Source organism: Clytia hemisphaerica, unplaced genomic scaffold (assembly GCF_902728285.1).
Source record: "Clytia hemisphaerica strain Z4C2 unplaced genomic scaffold, Clytia hemisphaerica genome assembly, whole genome shotgun sequence".
NCBI lineage: Eukaryota > Metazoa > Cnidaria > Hydrozoa > Leptothecata > Clytiidae > Clytia > Clytia hemisphaerica.
This window is the reverse complement of record NW_027104154.1, coordinates 465,358-491,085: the sequence shown is the minus strand read 5'-3', so window position 1 is coordinate 491,085 and position 25,728 is coordinate 465,358. Positions and strand designations below refer to the sequence as shown.

The 25,728-nt window shown below is 34.5% G+C and overlaps 2 protein-coding genes across 2 annotated transcripts in view; one reads left to right on the top strand and one right to left on the bottom strand.

The window, feature by feature from the left end:
* LOC136814105 (E3 ubiquitin-protein ligase RMND5A-like) overlaps positions 1-25,728 on the top strand; it is a 185,532-nt gene that overhangs the window by 118,499 nt on the left and 41,305 nt on the right. The gene's annotated exons all lie outside the window — the stretch shown is intronic.
* LOC136814098 (uncharacterized) lies at positions 15,481-25,191 on the bottom strand. The gene is made up of 10 exons (XM_067070601.1): positions 25,001-25,191; positions 21,798-22,073; positions 21,361-21,398; positions 21,060-21,134; positions 20,793-20,876; positions 20,252-20,326; positions 19,590-19,655; positions 18,591-19,084; positions 16,912-17,976; positions 15,481-16,288 (listed from the first exon to the last, which is right to left on the bottom strand). The coding sequence occupies exons 1-10, from the start codon at positions 25,064-25,066 to the stop codon at positions 15,582-15,584; spliced, it is 2,946 nt and encodes a 981-aa protein (XP_066926702.1). The 5' UTR covers positions 25,067-25,191; the 3' UTR covers positions 15,481-15,581.

The following is a 25,728-nucleotide window of genomic DNA, read 5'->3' as shown; positions in this document are numbered from 1 at the left end:
GGGTGGAAATATTTTAAATAAATAATGAATTAAAAGAGCAAATGAAAACATTATGAATAAATAAAGACTGATTTATAAATTAAAAAATTCAATTTCAAATCTGAGACTTACCTTGTTTTCCTTGCTTCGAGACTTGCACTTCCCCCTTCTTTACAAATATACTTGATCTCAAACTAAATTAAAGATTTGTTAATGTTCTTGTATTTGGAAAGACGTTTAGTATTTACTGCACTTTCCAATTTTCTCGAGGCAGCAATGGACAATTCTGTTGAGGGTTCTTCTTTGAATTTTTCAATTTTATTCAAAAGATTTTCAAACGAAGAAAAGAAAAGAAAAAAAAAAAGAGAAAAAAAGAGAAGAAAAGAGAAGAAAAGAGAAGACACAAAGGAAAATCGAAAGAAGAAACTAGAAAAATCCTTGGCTGGCTGGGAGGCCAGTAATATACATTTTAAGAAAGTGTGTTATTTTATATTTGTCATGGGTACTAATCAGGGGGTAAAGATTATAAAAAATCCCCCGGAAAAAGTTATATGGAAATCTAAAATCGCTAGCAAAAATCTAAACGCTGTAGAAGAGGGCTTCAGACACGTATGGGTATTATCACATAGAAAGTTTTTTCAAGTCCATGGTACCTTTGTTTTTTATATTTGTCGTTCACAAAATAGAATTTTTGATATTCCCAGCTCGATTCAAATTCAAATTCAAATTACCTTTAATTACAATCGAATGTACCCGGGGAAATCTTTTCTACCCAGCTATTTGCAAACGCCTCAGAGGGAGTCATTTATGGCACCCCTCGAAGAATTGCAAAGTGCTTCTACCCCAGCTATTTGCAAACACCATAGAGGGAGTCATTTATGGAGTCATTTATGACACCCCTCGAGGAATCGCAAGCAAGCCTCGCCCAGTTCCCGTCCAATTTGAAAACACTTTTGCGAAATTCATCAATGACAGTTATTGAGTGGTGTGTAACAAGATATTTTTGCGTTTGCTGAATTTTTCTTTGCAGAAGTAATTTTCAAAGACCTGTACATTTTGCCGGAATATTCCTACTAATTCTTGAAATTTATGGAAGAAATTGTACTTTTTGAGACTAATTCTCGCCTCGACACACAGAAACGGCCTGGGGTAAATTCGGATCTAGACACGCATATGTATATTAAAAGCTACTTAGTGTATTCTTTACGGACAAATCGGAGCTCAATTTACGAATCTTTGTTTTGAGTAAAGAAATGTATCAAATCGGATCTAAAACGTACGTACGTATGAAAAGCTATATAATATCGGATCTAAGACACATGTATGTAGAAAGCTACCTAGTGTTTTCTTTTCGGCCAATTCGCAGCTCAATTTAATTCACGAATTTTTGTTTTGAGTAAAGAAATGTATAAAAATCGGATCTAAGAGACACGTATGTATGTTGAAAGCTATCTAGTGTATTCGTTTCGGCCAAATCGGAACCCAATTTACGAATCTTTTTGTTTTGAGTAAAGAAATGTATCAAATCGGATCTAAGAGACACGTATGTATGTTGAAAGCTATCTAGTGTATTCGTTTCGGCCAAATTGGAACTCAATTTACGAATCTTTTTATTTTGGGTAAAGAAATGTATCAAATCGGATTTTGAAAGCTATGTAGTGTATCCATGGAGTAGTGTTCAAAACGCTTAATCAACTTTTAATGATGCTGAAAAGCACTGAAGCAATTAAAAAACTACTGAACACTTGAGATATTATAGGAAAATTAGAAATGACAGTGCTAATTTTTAGAGTAAATAAATTGATGCCATAGGAAAGTATTCAAAATATTCAATATAAATATGTAACAAAGTTTTACTCGTATGCTAAGTCTGTTCCGAAGAAATTGGCAGTCTGTACTTATTCAAACATTGCTCTTTAAGGGAGAAAGATATGACTAAAAGTAATACCTCATTGAAAAGGTAATTTCAAGCGGCTTCTTGTAAGCTTTATAGATTTTTCTGAAAATGTGAGAAGGAAGATGAAATTGTTTTCAACTCCAAAACTTTGAATCCCGCTGATTTCAAATATGTATTCAGATTTTTCATATCTCTTTTCGGGTCAAAAGTTACAGCCCTCTGAAAAAGTCCACTTCGACCATCAGAATTTTGGAATAGACTTCACTTAATTATGTTTTTTTGCAAAAAAAGAGACGTCTGAATCCAGTCCCTGTCCACTGCTGTCCATTCTATCAGTTGCGAATCGGTGATTTGCGTTGGGTAAAATTGTTTTACTGACGGTATGGTTAACTATGAAAATAACAAGTGATACTTTTATGGACCTACCTGGTTATGCATTTAAAACTAACCGGGTGCACCAAAAAAAAGTATACAGGTTTGTTGAGATATTATGAGCTTCAGGATTTAAATTTTTTGTTTATTCTTTTTTTATTGTATTCATGATATGCACCACTGCAATGTCTTCTGACATTACGTCATGGAATTGGTTGGAAGTGACGTAAAAGCAGTCAATACGTCACTTTCGACCAATCAGCTATTGGGTGGAACGGAAGACATTGCAATGGTGCATATCATGAATAGAGGATGTTCTAACTTGAATTTTTTTCGCTGTTTTTAATGATTTTTTGAAATCTCGACATGGAAAAAAAGTCAGTTTTTTGGAGATAACTTTCGAACTACTTTTTCAAATTTAATGTATGATAGCTCATAATTCAAGTTAAAGTACTTTTTTTTGGTGCACCTGGTATAATTGATATCTACGTGAGCGTGAGCATTAAACAATCATTCAGAGCACAAATAGTGACGATCTATTAAAATGAGTCATTTGTTTCTTATAAAAAAACGTTTAGAAATCAAAATTTCATGCTCTTGAAATATTCTTTCATATTCAAGACTTCGTGAGCAAAAAAAAATCTATCTCATAAAAAAATTGAGTGATTGTATGCTTATTAATAGTGATTCTTATAGATAAATATGCGTTTTTTGAGCTGAAAAAATTAGTTTTTTTCAAATATCTGCTTAAGCCATTTTTTACCTACTTTCATGCAAAAAAATCAGAAAAAAACAATGATTAAATATTTCACAAAGTCCAAAAATACCGCTTTTTAGCCGTTTTTTGGCCCAAATTTGCCCAAAAACATTTTTTTTCGAAAATCGGGCTCCGTCACATTCGAGGGTTTATAGTTATGCATCTTTGTGCAAAAAATCATAAAGAATGAAAGAGCCAATCTCGAGAAAAGCTAATACGTAAGTAATTGATAATGTGCTTATAAAAAAATGTCGAATTTGGTCAGTTTTTCTATAAAAACACGCCAAGCAGCCAAAATTTCATGTCTAAACACACATATTCTGCAAAAGTAAGCCCATGGAGAAAAAAAACATCTATCTCATAAAAAAATTGAGTAATTTGACTAAGAACATTGATGTATGCTTATTAATAGTGATTCTTATTGATAAACATGCGTTTTTTGAGCAAACAATTTTTTTTTGCGAAAATCTGCTTGAGCCATCTTTTACCTATGATGGTAGCCTACTTTCATTCAAAAAATCATAAAAAAATAATTATCTAATTCTCAAAAGTCCAGAAAAACAGTTTTTTCGGCTGAAATTTGCCCCCCAAAATTTTTTTTCGAAAATCAGGCTCCGTCACATTTTGACCATTTTGCACCTTTGTACCAAAAATCAAAAGATTCCTATGATTCAATCCTGAGAAAAGTTGGTAACAGACGAACGGACGGACGAACGGACGAACGGACGAACGGACGAACACAGGTTAATTTATAGGACCTCCACCCCACCGGGGTAGGTCCAAAAAACAATTAAATTTAGGGGGTCAAAATGTATAGTTCGTACGTAAAAATGTTCAAAATATCTGACACACCACCCCCTTGTATGCAGAGAACACGTACGCTTTTGCTAAACCCCCTCTCCCCCCCTTCACTGCGTACGTACTGTATGGACGGTCCCATAGTATTTGTCTTAATAAAACAAACTTTGAAATCATAAGGAGGAGAAAGTATGACTACAAATTCGATTCTGATTAGACGATTTTCCGAATAACAGATAATAATAAAGAAAAATACAGAGCGACCACACTCTCAATCAACCAGTTGCTTGATCAATGGTCTTTTACTAAAGACCCAATAGATGGTTGCAGCATTATATTTTTAAATTTCACTCTTATTCCATTACATCTTTGAACATAGATTAGCCTGGGTATCCAGACTCAAAATTTCAGAAAAAAACTCTTACCTCAACATACAAAGTTTAGTCTGGTGCAACTGAAAAAGTCTGATACAGTTTTGAATGACACAATCTGTGAGTGAACCCTTGTTGACAGAATCTCAAAACTTTGGAAACCCAGGCAGACACACATAATACTTACCATGAAACCTCTTTTACAAACTCAATAAACTTTCAAAACTACTTCAAACTATATCCAAACGTCAGCCACATTCATGATGAATTCGAACGTTAAAATTTTCGAACAAAAACATTTGATGCGATATGTTCCCGCCGAAAATATTCACACAAAAACAAAACAGAGAAGCATTTTTCGCTCACTTTCGATCCAGAAGTTTTGTTTTGAAGAGTCGCAGATTTTTCAGAGATGTATTTGAAAGTTTCTAGATTGGTAATTCAAAATGCAGATGGTGTACAGTATTGTTTCGATAGAGAAGAAACCTTTCATCATTGGACGAACAGATTGATAATACTCCTCAGTCTTTTTCTATGTTTTTGTTTCGATGCAAGGAAAAGAATAGCAGAGGAAAGGAGTCCCACGATGGAAATGTATGCGTGTAATAATGGTTAAAGAACAGAAAGAACAACATTTTTTCAACAGCAAAACTATTTGGATACTTTCTTAATTATCGTAAAGCTTTAAATGTTTCGAAATTGAGAAGGAAGATGTACAGATGTAAAGATTGTTGAGTTAAAAAGTCAAGGGCGTACCTTTTCGAGACTGACTGGTCGAGAACGAGAATTAGGAGAGAACCTTTATAATAATCACTCGTCAGTTGGTTTAATACAAGACATTACACTTCCCTTGTTATGTTATGAGAAATCTTATTGGCAAACATTCAAGAATCTCAAGTTTGTTCAGTTGTTTTGTATGCATTGATAAAAAACTGTTTGGTTATCACACGGACGAATTTTATACCAAAAGCTGAAAATATTTGTAGTTTTATAACAATTTCTTTCATCAGATTTGATTTTAGTGTCTTTTATGGAAGAACTCCAAAGTAAAAGTTAATCTGAAAATATTTTTTTTTGTTGCGTTTTTCCCTTTGACTCCCAAGTCAGTTCTCCGAACTTTTTGGCTGGTTTGGTTTGATTTTCCTCCCGTCGCTTACCCAGTCCCCCAAAAGTCAACGCGGTCATATTTCCAGACTAGAGGAATATGAAATATATGTTCTCGACCAATCAAAATGCTTCTACTTTTTGGGGTCGGCAATAAGAAAGGGTAACGAAAACCTGTGATATAAATAACGATGATATAAATTTCATAAATGCAAATACCTGCGAAAAAGATGTTTTCAATATTGTCTTCGTTCGCTTCAAGTTCCCATTGTGCACTACTATGGTGGCCCATGAGTGCCAAGTTAAATTGTTTTGACATTTCTATAAAAAAAATTAAAATAATTTACTTTTCACATTCATTTTAGCAATAGCTTTTGATTTTAATTTTGAACTAAATTTTGATTTCAAAATTGATTTACTTTCTATTTTCGTTTCAAATTTAAAACGGGTTTGTTTTCAAAAACGATTTCCAACTCAGCCCATCGAGGCCATGTCATTTTAAAATCAATTTAAATTTTTTTTAAATGAATTGATCTGACAGCCCATTGAGGCTATTCATAGAAATGAGTAAATTTCAACAGATAAAGTTTCTTTTGATAATAGAACAAACCAGTTGTTTGTTTTAGAGAGGGTCACATTGGGGTTTCCTCTGAGTCGAAAATATTAAAGCATATGGCGGCAACATGAAAGGGGTTGGAAGTAAATAAAACTTCCTCCTATTTCCTCTCTCAACATTTTTCATTTCATGCTCGCATGCTGCATTTAAAAAAAAAATCCGACTCTTTATTTACACATCAAACAATGGGCCTATTATAAAAAATGATATTAAAGTGGGGTTTGAACTGTTGCTATAGATATTGATTGTTCGTTTCACATGTCGACTTTCGTTCGTGCACGAGTTTTACAAAAACAATCAAAACAATAGAGAATAAACAATAAACAATACATCAATACAATATATCTCAAAAAAGTTCTAAATAATAAACAAAAATATTATCTTACCGCAAATGAAACAACCAAAGTCATATTCAATATTTTGATCTTCCTCCCAAAAATCATTGGCTTTTTTGCTGCCGTAATCAAGTATTTTTCTCCCTTGTCGTGCCTTATCTGCTTCTATAACCAGGGTTTCAACTCCATATCCTTCTAATTCAGTGCACTAAATTAATAATAAATTTTGAAGAAGTCTAAATAATATTGTTGTTTATTAAGTAATCTCACTGGTTTAGAAAGCGACATATCAATCAAGAATTAAGTGAAATAAATCCTTATCGAACATTCCATTCTAAATTGAAAAATTTCCCAGCATTTAAAAAGACCACTGTCAATTCTATGTGATGAAAAGTTGACCCACTTCATTTGAATTTCATCATGGGAAAAACTAACAATAGATTTTCTGAAAAGTTCTTACCAATAAATCAATTTTTTTCCTAACACTATCAATATTCGATTTCTGGCCATCGGTTGAAAGTTCGAAGAACGATGGCTGTTTCCATGCTTTGGCCTCTTCTTTATACTCATCTTTCGTGTTGTCTAATAGATTGGACCAGACTATGTTTGTCTGTTCTATTGCTTCAGATGTGATAAACTCACCACTACCTGAAAAGCAAAAAACATATTTGTAAAACGGGAACTATAAGTGCAGATACAATTTCAGCAACATACAAAATTAACGTGAGTTAACTATCGGGAAGTAGAAAGAAAGAACGATGAATTAACTGTTGTGTACAATTAATTTGCATTATTTGAATAAACTTCCCCCGCTGGCTCTTAGACTTCCAACCTCTGAACTTTCTTGGTTTTCCCCTTTATAAAAAAATCACAAAGCCCCTCGGTGTAGTCGAAAACGTAGGCTTACTCTAGCATTTTCGTATCATAAACACACAATGCTTCTAGAAAAAGGGAGTAAATATTTTAATACCATTCTTCAACTCTAGGTTTTGATGGCACTTTTTTCTGGCTATCGATCCAATTCTGTAGAGAAGAATTTTATATACAGTGAAAGAACAAGTTCTTCTTTTTAAAAACTTGGCCTCTTGCTTTTTATTTAGTACCTCCACGAGAGTGGTTAACCTTTATTAGTAAGTCTTTTCCTATAGAAAGCCTTGGTAGAGTATTGTACGATCGGAAGTATGAAGGAGAGAAAACCAAAGTAAATTCGAAAACTGACTGTTAGATTGGAAGATGGAATGATATAAAGTGTTACTGAGTGTGCAAAAGTAGTATAACTTAATAATCTGATCCTCTCTGAAGATGAAAAGACAAGAACATACAAAGTTTTTGAAGCCATGGGTAGGGAGAAGGAGAAGCTATTATTAGTACATAAAATTTTACAACAGAATAGATTCACTCATTACCAAATGCTATCACATGCTTCAGGCTTGATCAAAAATAAAACTTGAAATATTGAAAAAGTCCAAAATAAACAAACAAAGTCATTTATACTTATTACACATTTACAGTTATTATACTCAAAAGCTAAAACCAATCCAATTGAAACCTGTTCAGACTGATATGTACTTTATTTAAAATGAAAAAAAGTTATATCAATATAAATGAAATGGGAACAAAACAAATGAGTATAACATTAGAGAACTGGATGATCAGATGAAATATGAAAAGGGGATTATGGTCTTTTGAAAAAAGTACATCTGATGTTCATCATTTCAACATTTTATTGTCTCTTATTCTAAAAAATCTACTTAAAGATTTAATCACTAAATAACATCTAAAGTAGGCAAAATTTCATCTGATTATCCCTTTAAACTGAATAAGAACTAAAAGAACTAAAAACGAACTTTAAAATCATGCAGAGTCTGGCGGAGTAGGTTCTGAACAAGTCTACCTAGTATCCCTTTCAGCTTTAAAAAACCCTCAATTCTAGAATTAGAAAATTTGAATTCGAAAACATGTTGTAGAACATTANTACGTACAATAAGGGCAATAAATTAGAGTAAACTAGCCATAACTTTCATTAAGGTGCCACCACAGCAAAACGAACACATAGAGTTGAATTTGCGTTCAAAAGGAATGATCTTAGCCCTACAATAATTTGTTGTTAAGAATAACCTCTCATCTGAGACAAATTCTTTCAAATGCTAACAAATGTGTCAAGGGAGTGATTTACAGTCTACTTAGAGTGACATCCGTGCCTTGTTTTACACGTTTTTTATAAGAACAATTTCATAAGAATACGAGGGCTAAATTTGGCCAAAACTTTGATTAAGTATTGACATTTAAGGCTGAAAACTCATATAAATTTAAGAGCAGCCAGCCAGAATCATATGACTTAACTGGTTTTTCCTATAAAAGCGTATATATATCTGAAGATACTGCTCTTCATAGTTATTTTACTAATGTACAAGTTTAGCAACATAACTGTTCGAGTACTTTGTAGAGTAATATTTTTAACCTATGAAGAGCGCTTAATAACTACTTGTGGTATAAAAAGGGAATTTCCCAGAAAAGGGAATTTCCTTAGATTCATTTAACTCTCCAGGGATAAGAAAAAGACAAACCGACATTTCAAAATGAGTAATCAGATCAAAATAACTCCGGAAAAGTCTTTTTGATGATGATAAAACAATAGAGAGACCGTAAGATAAGAATGCTACCGTTAAGCGGAACTAAAATACTGAAAAACGCGCAAAATTATGAGATGTTTAGATCATTTTGGTTTTATAAATAAATAAATAATTGAAAACAATAACCGCTAGTGGCACTAGACTGTATCAAGTGACAATAAGTCTAAGGTCTGACGAAAATGACCAATTGAAAAAAAATGAAATAGCACAACTTAGTAGCAGTGCCGGGCTGTAAAACGATTCCAGTGAAGAAACAGAAACTTGAAAATTTGATAAAAACAGTTCTACTCCAAATGGAACGGGATCCACGAATACATAACAAAGACGATCTCAACAACACGGCGATCTTTGATCGGATTAATCGGATTCAAATTTTCTTGTTTTAGCCAAATTTTAGGAAATTAACTGAGAAGAAATGCTTTCTTTTTCTTTTATCCTTTAGAAGGCAAATATAAGTACATTATGTGAAAATTTCAAGTCTCTAGCACTTTCCTATCCGGAATTATCTTGATTCCGATTTAGAGGGATCTCAAACGGGATGAGGACGGGATAGAGGGATCCCTCGAAAACGAAAGTGCCCAATAACTGGTGAACAATTTTATTTATCAAAAAACTTTTTTTCCTACTTTTACATTGATATAAGGATACTTTATATACCAAATTTCATCTCCTTATGAACACTACTTAAGGAGATACAAGGGATATTAGCCAAAATAATCCCGATTTTGCAAAGTTCCAATGAAAGATCACTGTGCAAGCTGAATGATATCTTTGATCGAATAAACGAAATCGATTCATGGAGATGTACACCACGTTTTTCAGCAAGCATCACGGCTAATCTTTTGTAGAATGTTTGGCATTCACGTCCCATACCTCCGTTTGTAAAAAATACTAATGGGGTGAAAGTACCATTTTCGACACTGTTCACACGTTCATTGTAATGTCTCCTTTTCTCATTTTCGTTTTTTTGGAAACACTTGCTGAGCTCCAAACCCCTGTACCTTCCAGCGCTTAGGTCAAAGACCCTAATATCAAAAAATGCTCTTTGGCCAGGTGTCCAGAACCCAGTCGTGCTTACGTCAAGTCGTGCTCCTTTGGAAGTATTCACGGTTTTGTGCGTCAATCCTTCGCCGTCAAGAGTGATTAGTCTCGGCTCGTTTAGTACGTTTACACATACCTCATCCAAAAGTTTAGCAGTGATATCTCGTACCTCGTTATGTCTAAGAGTAACGTAGCCTCCTTTCTTGCAGGACAGAGCATGGCTGATATCAAAACGATTACCACAGATACATTCACTTGGTAGACGAGAGGTGGTGAAACTGTTCCTTGTTAAGATCATAGCCTTGATCTCTAATTGGAAGGTTGGTCAACCAGTTCGATGCTCCAGTATAGCAATTGGCTTCGTGGATACGTTTTTGATCATCAGTCATTTCTGCCCTGATACGATCTTGTTTGTCTTGATTTCTTTGGATTTTCTCAGTTTTGATCGCTGCTTTAGTTTTTGTTTCATTGTCATTTGGTGGTTGGAGATTTAAGATTTGGTTTTTGCCACCGCAGGAAGCCTAAAGCTTCCGAGGATGGCATTCATAGCTTCACTCGTGAGGGAAAGTTGGGAAAACATCTCATAATTTTGCGCGCGCGTTTCAGTATTTTAGTTCCGCTTAGCGGAACATTATCAATTAACGGTTATTTGATTTCCCGGAATGAAGAGCGATAAGCCGTGTTTTACAGGATAGCTCTTTTTTAGCTTGCGCGGCGGACGTTTGTTTCTTCCTATCGTGTCGGAGCTTTCAAACAGTTTCAAACAATGTCAATTGAATTATCTGGTATTTCTTCTATTGACTATGTTTCAAACGATCAGCCGATGGCTCTGGCTTTAGGTATAAGGTAATGTCAGCGATAAAAAAGGAAAGTTGGTGGACCTGATGTGATGGTGGCAGACATCTTGAATTTCTCCCTGTTTCTTTAAATCTGTTTTATTCCAGTTATTAGCACAGTCCAGTAGTCCAATCGCACTACTTTTCTATAAACCCAACAATCCAGTGTGAGTTTGCTGAAAGGAAAACTAAACAATTTGAATCCTTTTTAGACATTGAGATTGATTTATATTTTCCAGCGAAACAGAACACAGACTGACAGAACAACAGTCTGACAGTTATTTATATAGTTTTTTCCATCATCGTTCTAACACTATTGATACAGAACAGCACACAGCTGACAATTAAAAGAATTTTTGAAACTGAACTAAAGTATAAAACAAGGCGCCCTATAAAGGGAAATTCCATAAAGGAAAGTTTGCATTTTGCAAAAATCTATATATACAGTAGTTGACACTCTCTAATTCAAATTTCAAGGGATTCTCATCGAATACCACAGCATATTGAATATTGAGAAAGTCTCCCAAATCCCTAAAGTAAATATTGAATTATAGAGTAACACGGGAAGAAGAAGGCGAAGCGAAGGTTGATTATTGCGATTGGTTTTGGAACGTCGAATCAGTACAATAACCGAAGATCTTGCTGAAAATTTATATAAGTTTTTTGGAAGAAATCTTTGATATTTGCAATATTTGAGGAGTCAAATTTTGAGTTTCTAATTTGAACGCAACAAAATCGAACATTTGAATTTCAAAATATCTGGCATTTTTTTTGTTACTAGAAATCAAATAAGAGAGTGGTTTTTCAAAACCTTTAAAGTGACTTCAAATTTTTATCCAAAACGGGCTTATCAAATAGTAGAACGTCAAATTAGACAGTGTCAACTGTAATTACATTTTTTGCTTTTTGCTCCTAAAATAATTTGAAGATTTTTCACAGTATGGCAGAGGAAGACTTTGCGATTAATCTAGACACTGCATTGAATGTTGCACATTTCCGAAATTCAAGCAGGACAACTGGCAGTCGTACCTATTCTTGCGCTGTTGATTGCTTTCTTGAAATATGTTACCGCTTGCTTCTTCCAGAAATGAAAGCTAAAGTATCATATGAAAAATCAAGTGATTTTTTTAAGCTGCGAGAAGGATGATCAGAGATGAATTTCTGATGACATCATTTATTTACACACATTTCTTTATTTGGGGGTTTACCCAGGTTTTGCCTCGCTAACCTCAAGCTGAATTGGAAAGAATGGTCAAATCTTACCTGGGAAGTTAAGTCCATATTTAGACCATTTCAAAAGGGGGAAGAAATTACCTAAATGTAAACAAACCAGGAAACCCCAGAAATCTGTCTACAAGTCATTCTCTGTACATTTGGTACCAAAATTTAGATGGATTGTCGGTCTCTTTCTAAATCTATAAATCTGACTTCAAAAATGATGTTTTTATCTTTTAGTGAGTCAACAAAACAAACAATCTAATATAAAGAAGACAACTAGATCAGCAACAAAGACGAGCAGTGAGAAACATGGTGAGTCCACTTATTTTATGCCAGGCTTTTGCAGCCAATTGTGTCAGGATTTAAACCTGCTTTGTTTGGCTGGGTACCTATAGTAAGTAGGGGTGTATCTACATGAAATAGTTTTTCACAATTTATTCACCTAGACATTATTTTTCCCCTATCTATTACTTTTTGAATTTCCAGTCATTCTATATCGTTAAATCTAATACACGAAACCTATAAAACCCAGTGGAACCCAGTGGAAACCTTGTGGAACCCAATGCAAAACCAGTGGAACCCGATGCAAAACCAGTGGAAACCGGTGGAAACCAGACGAAAACCACTGGAATCGAGTTGTCAAAACCGGAATGCAAAACCTTTCTAGGCACATTTCGATAACCTGATAACAGATTGTGTATTTTCTGGCCCAGTACGCTGAAGCTCTAAAGACGTGGGCGAAAATATACAATCTGAAGAATATGGTCGCGCGTCTGTACGCGGACCGCGTAGAAATTTATTTAAGAGGAACGGGTCCGAGAGCAATATCGACAGGAAAGGGTGTCATGGCCGACAACTTTTGGGTCGGGAGATATGTCAAGTTCTCTCAAAGCAAATTCAGAACTTTTTTGGAAAAGAAGCATGCAAAACATTATTGTATTTCACAAACAAGGTTCTTTAATGGATGAATATGCTCAAAAAAGAATCTTTTTTGCTTTAAATTGATCACACAAGAGAAAACAAAGTATAATAACATCATACACAAATATCACTGAAAAAGAGAGAAAAATCATAAACAAACATCTTTATGTTATCAGTAGAAGAAAACTGAAGCTATAGAAAATGAATACAAACCATTACTGAATACTTTTATGAAGTTTATAAAGTATAAAGACCAAAAACTTGAGTTTTAAAACAATAACAAAACATCCATTTTCACCTTCCGCCTCCATTTTGAAACCTTTCCACTCGCAAAGCATTGTGGGACAGAATTTTAATTCCTATCTATAAAACACACTTTTCATGGAGCGCCATTTTAATTTTTAAGTTTTCGGCACGAGACAAAAAGTTGACTCAAATTTTTTGTAGAGATAGGGCCATTTTCCTCAGATGTTAGTTTTCAGCGATCTTTAGAGCTTCAGCGTGTCGCGTAGAAAACTCCACAGCTGCTATCAGGTTACATTTCGACGACTTGTTTTATCTAGTTCAGTCGACTTGTCTTAGAGTAGGGAATAAGAAATAAAGAAGAAATTTTAAAATTCATTGCTGTAGAGTGTCTGTTGTCATTGTCTTTTCTCAAATTTGATTTTTTTTTCAAACAGACCGCTGCGATGAACTGTTGGTTAGAGAAGGAAGACGATAAGAGCCCGGGGGGGGGGGGTACTTAGGCAAAAATGGGTGCTGGGTATGTGCGTGCCTTAAGGGTAAGGTTTTTCACCCTCCCAAAGTCTCTCTAAGGGTTACCAAAACAACAAAAGTCAAAATCAGTCTCTCTAAGGGTCGGTTTTTTCACAAACTCGGGTCAAAGAAAAGTGAAAAGTCAAAAAAGTGAGAACATTTTTAAAAAAAGTGAGACAATTTTTCAAAAATTAGAGAAATTTTTCGAAAATTGGAGAAATTCTTTTATAAATCGAATTTCTTTGGCCCATTATAGAATTTTTTTGTGAAAAAGTCTCTCTAAGGGTTGGGTTTTTCTACACTGAGTCTCTCTAAGGGTCACCTTTTCACCAAAATTCAGTCTCTCTAAGGGTAAGGGTCCAGAGGTCTGGCACGCACATACCCGACACCCATCAATCCTAGTACCCCCCCCCCCGGGGATAAGAGCTATTTATAAATCGTACTTTATCGCAGAGTACGGGAATATTTTTTTATCAAACAGACAATGCTAACAGAGTGTACTGCGAAGCGATAAAAAGATCTCATAATTCTTGTCAATTTTGGTGTGGATTTAATATGGCGAACGTTTCGTTCTGACAGGGTCACAATTTTCTGAAATTCTTATCTGACAGGTTGATGATGTTTAAACCAATAAAGTATAAGCCCGAAGGGCTAGAAGTCAATCTCCTTGGTAGGATTTGAAGCCAACAAATCCTACCAAAGTTGCGCGGCCTTGAGCGGCTCGCCTGGTTTTTACACAAATGACAGATTGAAACTATAATTTACCGCTAAATTTCGAAAAAATTATCAATTGTAAACAAAGGAATTGCTAGATTCAATCTTAAGGCTTCACTTTTTCTTGCCTGAGAAAGGTTAGAGATTGAACTCTAGCCCTTTCGGCTTTAAACTCAATGGTTTAAACGGCCATGTACTAAATTTGGTAGAACGTTTCTTTTATTATCCTATTTAGGCCTTAAAAGGCCCCTTATTCCTTAAGCCTATTCCCACACGTACTTAAATATCCAGAAAGTAGTAAAGGGAGCAAAATACAAGACAAATCAATTGATTTTATCTTTAATATAAAAGTTCCTAAATTTGAAATAAAACGGTAAATAAAAAAGTAACAATGTACAAAGTATGTACAAGTAAGAATAGGCATACATAAGAGCTTCGGAAAATATAAACAAATACTGTAAAATGGAAATAGTAAAGAATATAGTTAAGTATGGTTAATAAATTAATAAAATAAACGGAAGACGTAGCGTGTGATCAGAAAATAAAAAAGCCATTATATCATCTTACACAATTCAGATTAAAATAATACTGAACTTTAAAATGGCATCAAATTACAAATAAATTCAACTTTCTTATCACTGATAATACAAAGCCTGTATTCTCCAGCTGCTTATAAGGACCCCATCAACGTGGAAAAGATTCAGAAAAATATGATTTTTAGTTGGAAGGATAACTTTGATTCGTTTACCATCAGAAATAAAGAAAGTTTAACTAGGGTAATAATAGTTCACCACCAATAGTATACTAAAAAATAAAGAGCAAAGATTTACAAAAATAAACATAATGGGTATCGAACTTTAAAAATAGTTCGTTAGTCAAACAGTGTGGTTGATTACTCTTGTCTCCCGAACGGGGGGAGGGGGGCTAATAAGCAGGGGCTAGGAACATTTTCTAAATTCTAATAAGCGGGGGGGGGGGGTAATTTGAAGACAGAATTTTACAATTACAACAACAAAAAAGAAACTTTAACAAATAACTTCGTAAAACAAGAACCAATACTAACAAAAAGCGGGGGTGGGGGTCTTACTAAGTGAGGGGGTAAGAATTTTTTCTCTTAACAATTAGCGGGGGACGTCCATTCGGGAGACAAGAGTAAATGGCACAATACAAACAAAAGTAGCAATAAAAATCGTTTAACTAAAGATTTACAAAGAACACCAATTCAGTAGCAAATTATAAAAATTTACAACCTTTTGCCTTGGTGGCTTTCAAGTTTCCTTCAGAAAGTCCTCGCTGCGTGACCTTTGGTACCAATAGTTTATCATAAGAAAATTTTGGGTCAAACCCTTTTAAACACGAGGTGAGATAATGCAGGTAAATGTTACCATTTTGTTTTCGTTGAGTTTTAGTCTTCTTACAATAAAATTGCCTTTCGCCATAAGTCTTGACAACTGCCAATTCGCTTGTATATCGTTTTTCACAATACCCACACATGCTGACCTGTTTTGGGCAAGATTGATGATCACTACGTAACACTAGGGTCCAGTCATTTGGCCGATCGATGTCTGGATCAAGTAGTTCCTGATCAGCAAAAGGATCTACCGATTTTTCACTTGCAACTTCCCACGAAGAATTTTGCTTTTTCAGTTTCAATGGAATCGTTGGCACTGTTTTCGCATTAAGGTTGGTGTTTTCAGCAAAAAGTTCGGGTTCCTTTGTGCGCCTTTTGTTGTTTTTGCGTGGCTTCTTCCCAGCCATATCAGGTTTCTTCCATTTGTCTTCCGGCTCTTCCGTGCTTTTATCCCCATCACCAGCGACTCTGTATTTGAGAAAGTTCTGTAGCTTCTTCTCTTTCTCTTTGTCGTCCAGCTCTCGGTATTCGCTTGGTTTTACTCCACATCTTTCATACCCACTGCTCAACCTGTATTTTCCATCGCGGCCTGAGAAAAAACGGAGTGTTCTTTTGTAGTAAAGGTAAAATTATGCATGTAAAGAAATACCATTTTTGCCCAACAATATTCACTGGAGAATACATGTTTTTTCTTTTATAAGCATAACGTTTATAAGCATACGCAGGCTCAGTTTTGGGGACCTAAACAATGGCTCTATTGTTTAAGAACAATAGAATGCTAAGCATATTGCGAGCCTGATGTAGGGACAGACACTTGCTTATAAAAAAAAACATGTATTGATTCACAGATTCACAAGAGATTTGGGTGGCAAATATATTTCGTATTAGTATTAAAATTGTAAAAAATTATCACAACCCCTTAAAAATTCATTCTCTTTTATTTTCACAAGTCTCGCGTTGTTGGCCTTTGAAAATTTTCCCGTGTATTTTGCGATTTCTTGTTTTAGAAAGTAGTACTAAGTTTTGCGAAGTTTTGCCTAAAATAGCTCGCGAAAATTTAGTATCCACGATAATATAACATATATACACTTAATGTATTAGTTCTATTGCAACAAACCTTAGTTCTGAAAAAAAAACAAGGGGAAATCAGGTGATAGAATCGAAACAAAAGTGAATTTATTCCAGCTAAAAAAATTTGAGGCAAAAGCATACCTCTAATGGCATGTTCCATTTCTTGCAAGTAGTTTTCCGTTACCCATTTTTCGAGGACGTCAAGGCATTTTTGAAGGTTGCCTTTAACCATACCAAGTTCCTCCCTCATTTTCTTTTTCTGTAGCTTATGCTGGTTTTCAATGTTATTATTGTAAAATCGATCAGAAATTCCAAGCATTTTGCGCGATTCCAGATTCAAACATGATTGGAAGACTGGGTATTGGTGCTTACGAAACCAATTTCCAAACCATGGGATGTAATCTTCCCATGTGGATTCAAGGCTCCGAAGTTTTGCTTCCAGATCTTCAGCGTCGTCTGCGTCAGCAAGACCATCTTTATGAAGATAATAATCTTGTGTTCCATATAAATCGGCCATTACATTATTTTGAATGCGCTGATTGGCACCCATTTTAGTAAGTTTAAATTCAGTTCTTTCTTGAAGGTGCTGTGTGCACCAAAGATTTTCAGCAGTTGTGAAAACACTTTTCATGCCGTTGACTGTTGCCTTGTCAAGGTCGTGTCCAATCTTTTTGATTAGGGATAATTCAGGGTAGTCTTTGATAATCTCAAGTCCAAAGCAGCGGAATTGCGGTTCATCTTTTCTAAAGTGCAGCATCATTGGTCCTGGAAATGACGGGTGATTACCCTTCAAATCAACCAATGCCAAATTGTGATAGGAGGTGTCTGTTAACCAAAGTCCTGGCACAATGTTAAAGGTTGTGTCTATGCAAAATATGCTGTTACCCTCAACACAAAAACGCTCTATGTCAGACATCATGTAGTCCAGGTAGAGAAAAGCCGTGTAGCGGTCGTCTGAGATATTGACAGACTTTACAAAGTTATTCTTTCGTCTAACTGCTCTTTGGAGGATGTCAAGCTCTGACATCATGCCATCGTCCTTGTTCATTGAATATCTTAGATTTGTGATGCTTTTCAAGCTCAATATAGAGTTCGGTTCCTCGTTTTCCTTATTGTGCTGGAAATATACTTGTTCACACGATTTTCCTGATTTGAGGTTTTCTTCTACTTCGCGCAATGCCTGTGGATCTTTCCTTGCGTAGTTTCCTAAAGTTAAGAAATAATGAAAATAAGTAACAAAGATAGTTTGCTTATTACTCTGGTTGGCAGTTAGGGTTTGAAATATGTCGTTCTTTGATAGTTAAGGTTAAGGTTTGTTGTTCTTTTTTCAATATAGCTATTTGTAATTCTTCTTAGATTGTCTGGATAGTATTTATACTTTAACTACTAATATGGTAGATTTACAATATCTACACATTAGTAGATTTACGGATTCTAATATCTACACATATGGTAAATTTACGATTTTTACATATCTTCACATATGGTAGAAATAAGTGTGAGATTGGCCTGCATTAAAATACACAAGACGTGTGTCTAAAATTTTGATTGAATTAATCTTTTTTCAGGTGGGACCTCTTAAGTTGATTGTACAAGGCATCTCATAAGGTGAGGCCTACTCTCGCAGCACTATCCAAAATCCCATAATTACAGACTTTACTCAAATTTTTTAAACGGTTAGGTTAGTAAATTTTCAAAAAAAATTAATAAGCAGCGGAGGGGTGCTTATTAGTTACCCGAGGTAACAACGCTTTGAATATTTGTGTTAGACTTGTTATCCCAGCCTAAAATAGGAAATTTACAAAAATTGAGTCAATTACCTAGGAGAGGGTTCTTTGTGTTGCCATGTGGTGATTCAATGAACTTCTCAACACCATTTTTCCAACGATAAAGCACATAATAAAAATCAAGCATATTACCATCCTTCTCCAGTTCGACAATTAAATGTGTGAAATCATTGTTTTTGTTGTATCGATAATGTCTTATGAGTTTATAAATACAATTTTTGTCTACATACTTTTTCTGCCATGTAGAAGCTGGATTCTGTCTAGTGTTAATATAAACATTCCCATTCTCTTCTTTGTGGGCATAAAAACATGCTGAGCCATCAAAATAATACAACTTTTTATTGTTCCCCCATTTGTGATACGCACCTGTCCCATCAGCTTTACTGGAAAGTAGACTGATCTTCCGCCGGTCAACTGTAAACATTGTGTTGTGTTGAGGTGGTTCTGTGGGTATTGATTCCCTTTCAAAATCTTGAGGTCCATTCACAAGTAAGGGAATGATGAATTCTGCCTTGTCGAAATCATCACTAAATGAATAAAGATATGATAAATGTAAGCCTGATGATAAGCAAATGAAATAACAAAATAAATGCTTATATACAGAGCAGGTCTTCCAACATTGAAGTGTTTCATCTGGACAGAAGCGATTTTGTAAGTATTCAATAATAAAATCTTGTGAATCGTGTTAAGGATGGCCTTAAATTGTATGCAACAGCTGGACCTGGAGACACAGGGGTTTTCTTGTTGTATTTTGGTGTGGTTGTGTTACAAAAATACAAGCTAGCAAAAAATATTGAATATTCAAGATCTCAAAATTAAATACAAACTAAAAAAGTTTACATTTCACTTCAATGTATTAATATCACATTAATATTTCTTTTACTACTTTAGATGTAATTTGGGTTTCAAGCAACATCTTTGATTTCATGTTCATTAGAGAATTGCAATGTTTAGAAGATAAAAGCAAGTAAATTTTTGGCTTTGAGACTTTTCATAAAACAGTAGCTTTAATTCAAATTTCAATAAATTTACCTTTTGTTTGTTTCTTTTTCCTCTCCAAATGGATTTGTCTTATTTGTATTAGAATCGACATAAACACTGAAAAAAAAAGAATTTAGTGAAAAAGTAACAAAGTTGAGCAGCATTATGCTGTAAAATACTGTAATTTACGCAATGATATTAAATTGGTTCTTGTAAAACTGTCAGAAGTCGAGTAAAATCAAGATGAAGTTATAATTTTCCCGCGCTCTAGCTTTCCATATAATGATGCGGTCATGATGCGGTTATAACATAGAATCGCTAGGAAATTCTGAGCAAGAAGATATAGGTAACTTTTCGTATAGGAGAGGTGTACCCAAAATATAAGCCCTAAAAGTTTGCGCATAATCAGGCTTGAAACAAAAGAATTTTGTCACAACACGCTGATTATGCAGATTTTTTTATAGCGACAACAAAAGAAACCTATTTGCTCGATATAAACTCCCTTAAGGGCAAGAGACCTGGTATATGACGAGCCGTTTTTCCATTGTTTTTAAGAAGCTGTTTTTCCATCTCTTTACATTCCTCTGATCAAGGTGAGAAGCAAAGCAAGTAAAAAAACTTAAAACCATCCCTGAAACCTCCCCCCTTAATAAAGTAATAATTTTTCTAAAATTTCTGCAATTCAAAGGTCATTCAAAGATATCATAAAATACCTTTCATTTGTTTCTTTCCCAATGCTGACTGTATCAATTGTAGTTGTATTGTTTGTATTCGAGGCGAAACCAACACTGAAAGAAAGAAGAATACCAATATAAAAAAATTGACGATTTTCTCCCATTTACGATAACATGTTGCACCCAAGGGAGAAGGGACCTACTTTAAAGATTTTTCTATAAATAGCATGGGAGATTAGAGCTTTCACCTTCACTATTTTCAAATCACTATTATTTTGGCAATATTGACTATTTTTAACATTTCCATGCTTTTTAGAGTTCTTTATGTGTAAACAAACTTTTTTTCTCATGGAAAGGAGACGACAAGGAGTTCAATGACAAGTTAGAATGATCCAGCTAATTTTTCCCTTTTACCAGCATGATGCATGATTGGAGAATCAAAACTACGTAGAAAAAATAATGAAGCCCATGTGATCAGTTTATTCTGTTTTAAAAATTCATACATTTGATACAATCATTTCAGAAATTGAAAAACTTTAAAAGAGCCATTGAGAAACAGCGGACAAAAAGGCAAACATACTCTTTGTCAAGAAATGATGAAAACAGCTGCTGTAAATCACATGTTGTTTGAAATTCCGTTTCTTGTGACTCCTCCACAGGTTTGCTAAAAATAATTTTTAAAGAACTTTCTCAATTTGACCTTGGTTATAAATTTATTGCTTCTGACCAAAATATCCATTATTAGTTTAGAATCAGTTTTCTGACCAAGGTAGTAACATGCTTGAATCTGCTTGAATAACATTAAAAAAAGAGTTTTTCGTTTCTCAAGGATAGATTTGAAGTATACCTGTTGTTAATGTTATTGTTGGCATCATTTCTGTAAATGCTTTGACTGATAATCAGACTGCAATCATCTTCAACACTACAAAGAAAAAATAAAATCTAATCACTTTAATTGGTCTCCACCAGGTTGATGGGATAAGGAATAAGATCTTTTAGAAACTCTTTAGCATGATTTTCGAAATAATTTAGGGTCCATTAAAACAGGCATGTGCAAAATACTGCATTGTTGCTTAAGGACTTATTTGGGAAAATTTATTTTATGTACTTTAAATGGAGAAACCGACAATATAACATATCTGACATACCTAGAGTCGTTGAATTGATTTTCCTCATCAAATGAAAACTAGAAAATAAATTTTTGTTTGCATTTAAAAATAATATTGAAAACAAGTAGCAGTCAGTATACAACAGGTCACAAAAAGGACTGAACCATCTTTTAACCAGGAAAAATACTAAGGCAATCGCAAGCAATGCTTATTCCCCTAAAAAAGGGAATTTTTCCAATAATAAGATCTTGAACCACCCCTAAAAGCCAAAAGCCTAGTATAAATAGGACTTAGCACAAAGTTATAGGTAAAGAAAGTAAAGGTAGAAACGTCTGGAAGGTGAAAGTATAATGAATTTATAAATTTAGTTTATTTAGTTTAATCTATTCAGGCTAGTAAGCTAAACTTCAACGCCCTGAAAACAGAAAAAGTATTGTCACTGTTCCAATCTAAATGATATAAAAAAGTAATCTTACTGTGTGAGCTGATGGATCACTCATATAGTGCAAAATCACGTTAGATACAACAGCTGGGCATTCAACATCGGGAAATAAAATTGCCCATTGGGGTGATTGTTCTTCCTCATCATGCCCATATATTATCAAATTTGGCTGCTGTATTTTCAATTTCTTCGATGCGTCACAGATTATGCCAAAGTCGGCACCATTGTTGACAATATAATAATTAAAAAACTTTCCCAGCAATGATTTGTCTACATACTGGCACAATGGACCAATGGGTACTTTGGAAAGCTGTAAAAAATTACATAACATAGTCAAAAAGCAATTTCAATACTTCATGATTGTGACTTGTTTTAGAAATATCTTAGGCACATGCATGATAACTTATGGGAACTTATTTTCATTTGAGTAAATCATTTTTGTTTTAATAGACGATATCGGCTTTCCAAATTCTCCCCGAATGATTACCCATGATGCATTGCGCAAATAAAATCACGGATGATATTGACTTTCCGTGAATTTTTTGCGCAATGCACCATGGGTAATCATCCGGGGAGAATTTGGAAAGCTGATATCGTCTATTGATAGTAAAAGGAAAAACTCTTTAGTAATTTTCTAAGATAACAAGCTACATGCTGAATGGACCTACCTGATGATGAAAGTTAGATAGCAATGTGAGGAGAAAAAATCAGTCAGAAAATATAGCGTTTAGCGAAAATGCATAACGCAATAAATTCATCATTGATTGTTGATGGGGCGCGAGAGGGAAGGGTTGTAGAGGAAAAATAAATAGAAAGTTCTGGTCGCAAAAATCAGTTTTCATGACAATTTAATCATGCTTGATGGTGAGCATTGTTATTAATATGTTTTTGTGTTAAAAACATAGAAATACAAGGAAAAAATCTAATGAAAATCTGCAAAAATGGCGATTTCCGGCATTTTCGGCCGGAAAAAAGTTTTTCTCAAGAATCGGACTCAGTCATGTTTTGGGCATTGTTAATACGCATCTTTGAGCAAAAAAATAAAAAAAAACTAATGATAAAATCTCGAGAAAGTGCCAAAAAACCTGTTTTTCCGGCATATTTTTTTTTCAAAAATCGGGTTCCATCACTTTTTAGGAACCATCATTTTGCATCATTGTGCCAAAAAAACTGAAAAAAGTAATGTGCCAATCCTGAGAAAGGCTGGTAACAGACGAACGGACGAACAAGGGTTAATTTAAAGGACCTCTCAAGGGTACCCGGAGGTAGGTCCAAAAAAGACACAAGAAATAGAGAACAATTGAGATGTAAAATGGGCAAATTAAGGTATAACAAGAATCTTTTCAGAGCTAAAAAGCGTAACTCAAGAAAAAAGTCAAGCAAGAAAATTGACAATGTACACATTAAATTTCTCAAAAGTTAACTTGTATCAGTGGAGGGAAACTTGCATAGCCAACAAATGACTGACCAATCAGAGCAGCGAAATTTCAAAACTGGTAGCAAAGTGTATCCCTGAATGTATACAGTACACTAATTCAACATTTGATACTTCAAAGAAGATTGAATCTTCGAGAATTGCCACTATAAACCTTATGACATGTCTAGGCCTTATATCGATCAGTAGAGGTTATACTGCTGCACAAAAGCTGCTTTCTATCATGAATCTTGGGATATCTGTCAGTCAGCCAACATGTGGTCCAAATATACCAGACGTAGTTAATCGATATAATCGATAATCTTAAGTAATAGATAAATAATCGATAAGTAATCGATGGATTAGATATCGATTAACCGATAGAATCGATAGGTAATCAGACCTTCAAAAAATCTTGAGTATCGATCAGCGATCGATTATTTCCAAGCTATTGATTACTTATCGATCACATATCGACTACATACAACCTATCGATTACTTATCAATCACATATCGGCTACATACAACCTATCGATTACTTATCAATCACATATCGGCTACATACAACCTATCGATTACTTATCAATCATGTATCGATTGTTAACAATCATCAATTACTTATCGTTCATGCATTGATTACTTATAAATTATTTACTTATCTGCGATCACGTATTGTTATCGATTATATATCGATCGTGACCGACTATTGACTACATTACCGGCCCTTTTTACGCCGGGCCTTATTCCACCTACAAGCCCAAAAATAACGCTAATAAGGTCCGGCGTGAAAAAGTATTTAATAAAGTAAAGAACATTCGCCAAATCTCATACCGATCGTATTACTTTGAATAAATGCCCGCTTTCGAATTAATAATGCTCCTCAAAAATGGCAAACCATGCTTATAAAAAAATGGGTGTAGTAGCTTTTCTAGGCCATATGCTACCAGGGGATTGGATTCGATTCAAAAGTACATCCCAATCAAGATCAGCGAAAAATGTTGCTTTTAATTTTGCGAAAATGGCGAAAATTTGAGAAATTTAATCTCGCGAAGGCTAAAGTTAATCCAATTAAAGTACCACTCCCTAAAATCTTATAAATAATCGATCACAAATCGATAGTTGATCGATTAACTATTTGATCGATGATTAATAAATTTTTGTTCGATATGTAATCGATCAAAATCTGTGATCAATAGCCAATTGATTTTTAATTGATACTTAATTTAATCGAAGTATAATCGATAAATAAACAATGACAAAATTGATCGTTAAATAATCGAGCTTTGAAATAATCTTGAGTATCGATTACCTATAGATTCTATCGGTTAATCGATATCTAATCCATCGATTACTTATCGGTTACTCAAAATTATTGATTACATCGATTAACTACGTCTGGAATATACACCAATCAGTTTGGTTGTATATACCTTGTCACGATACTTAATTTTCAAACAGCTGAACAGTTCGATTGACATCCCTTGGTTTAGAGCATATGGGTGGTGCTAATACACCATTGAAAAATCAGCTAGGATTAATAATGAATAACTATGAAGTTTTGCCCCATTAGCTAAATATTTCTTTCATTCACTGCAAAAGAAAAACCCCTAACCCTGACAGAGTTTTACACTTAAGGAACAAACAACAAAGAGGAGAGCTAGCAACAAAAAAGAAACATTAACACAAGAAATTCTTGGATGTAGGTGGCACAGATTCTTGTCCCAGCTGAAAAAGTCAAGATTTTGTAAAGGATGTCAGAAATGACTTCCTAAACATAACATGTTTCTTGGCATGAGTGCAAATCATAAAAGAAATTAATTCACCTTTTCTTTGACAGCGTTTATAATCAAGTCCATATCTGTGACATCACCAGTAATAATACGTTCCATGATGACGTCTGATTCACGTGGTGATGTCGAAGGAAAGGAATGATGTCAAATATAAAACATTCAAAACATTCTCGCCTCGTGTGCATCCATTGTGAAGTTTTCGGCGTCCGTAAAAATTTTGTTTATCTGATGTTACGCCTTACGCCTTACGCCTTACGAGTGGCGTTGGCGGCACTCCCGAAAGGGCGCCATAGGGCGCCCACGACTCGATTGGGTTCCACAAGGTTTCCACTGGGTTCCACTGGGTTTTATAGGTTTCGTGTATTAGATTTAACGATTCTATATGATGTGTGTCCAGCATTTAATTATTGCTGATGCAAATAGCTGACACCAGTGTAATGTATTATAGAACTTGTAACTCTAAAACTTAAAAATAGAGCTCATTTTAAGACCGCAACTACTGTACTGTGGTTTGATGTCTAATCTTGTCATGAATGAATGTTGGAATGTTTTGTCTTCACTTTAATCGCTGTATTTGTTTGAGTTGAGTTTGAGTCAGAGTTGTGTTAGAGCTATTTTGGTCCTTTCAAATTGGTACCAATTATATTTGTTTGTTTTGACTTTTGATAAAAATGCTTTTTTTCCATTGCAGTTTTGCCTATAGACGGGTTTCAATGTTTTGATTTTTGTGCGGGCGGTCCAATGCGGGCGGGCCAATGCGA

What these genes read in the sequence shown, in the direction of transcription:
- LOC136814098 (XM_067070601.1), bottom strand. Translation starts at nt 25,066, where the DNA reads ATGGAACGTATTATTACTGGTGATGTCACAGATATGGACTTGATTATA. An exon ending in TAAACGCTGTCAAAGAAAAG is followed by an intron (nt 22,074 to 25,000) that starts GTGAATTAATTT and finishes AATTTTTTACAG; the next exon opens with CTTTCCAAAGTACCCATTGG. An exon ending in CACAAAGAACCCTCTCCTAG is followed by an intron (nt 17,977 to 18,590) that starts GTAATTGACTCA and finishes TCTTAACTTTAG; the next exon opens with GAAACTACGCAAGGAAAGAT.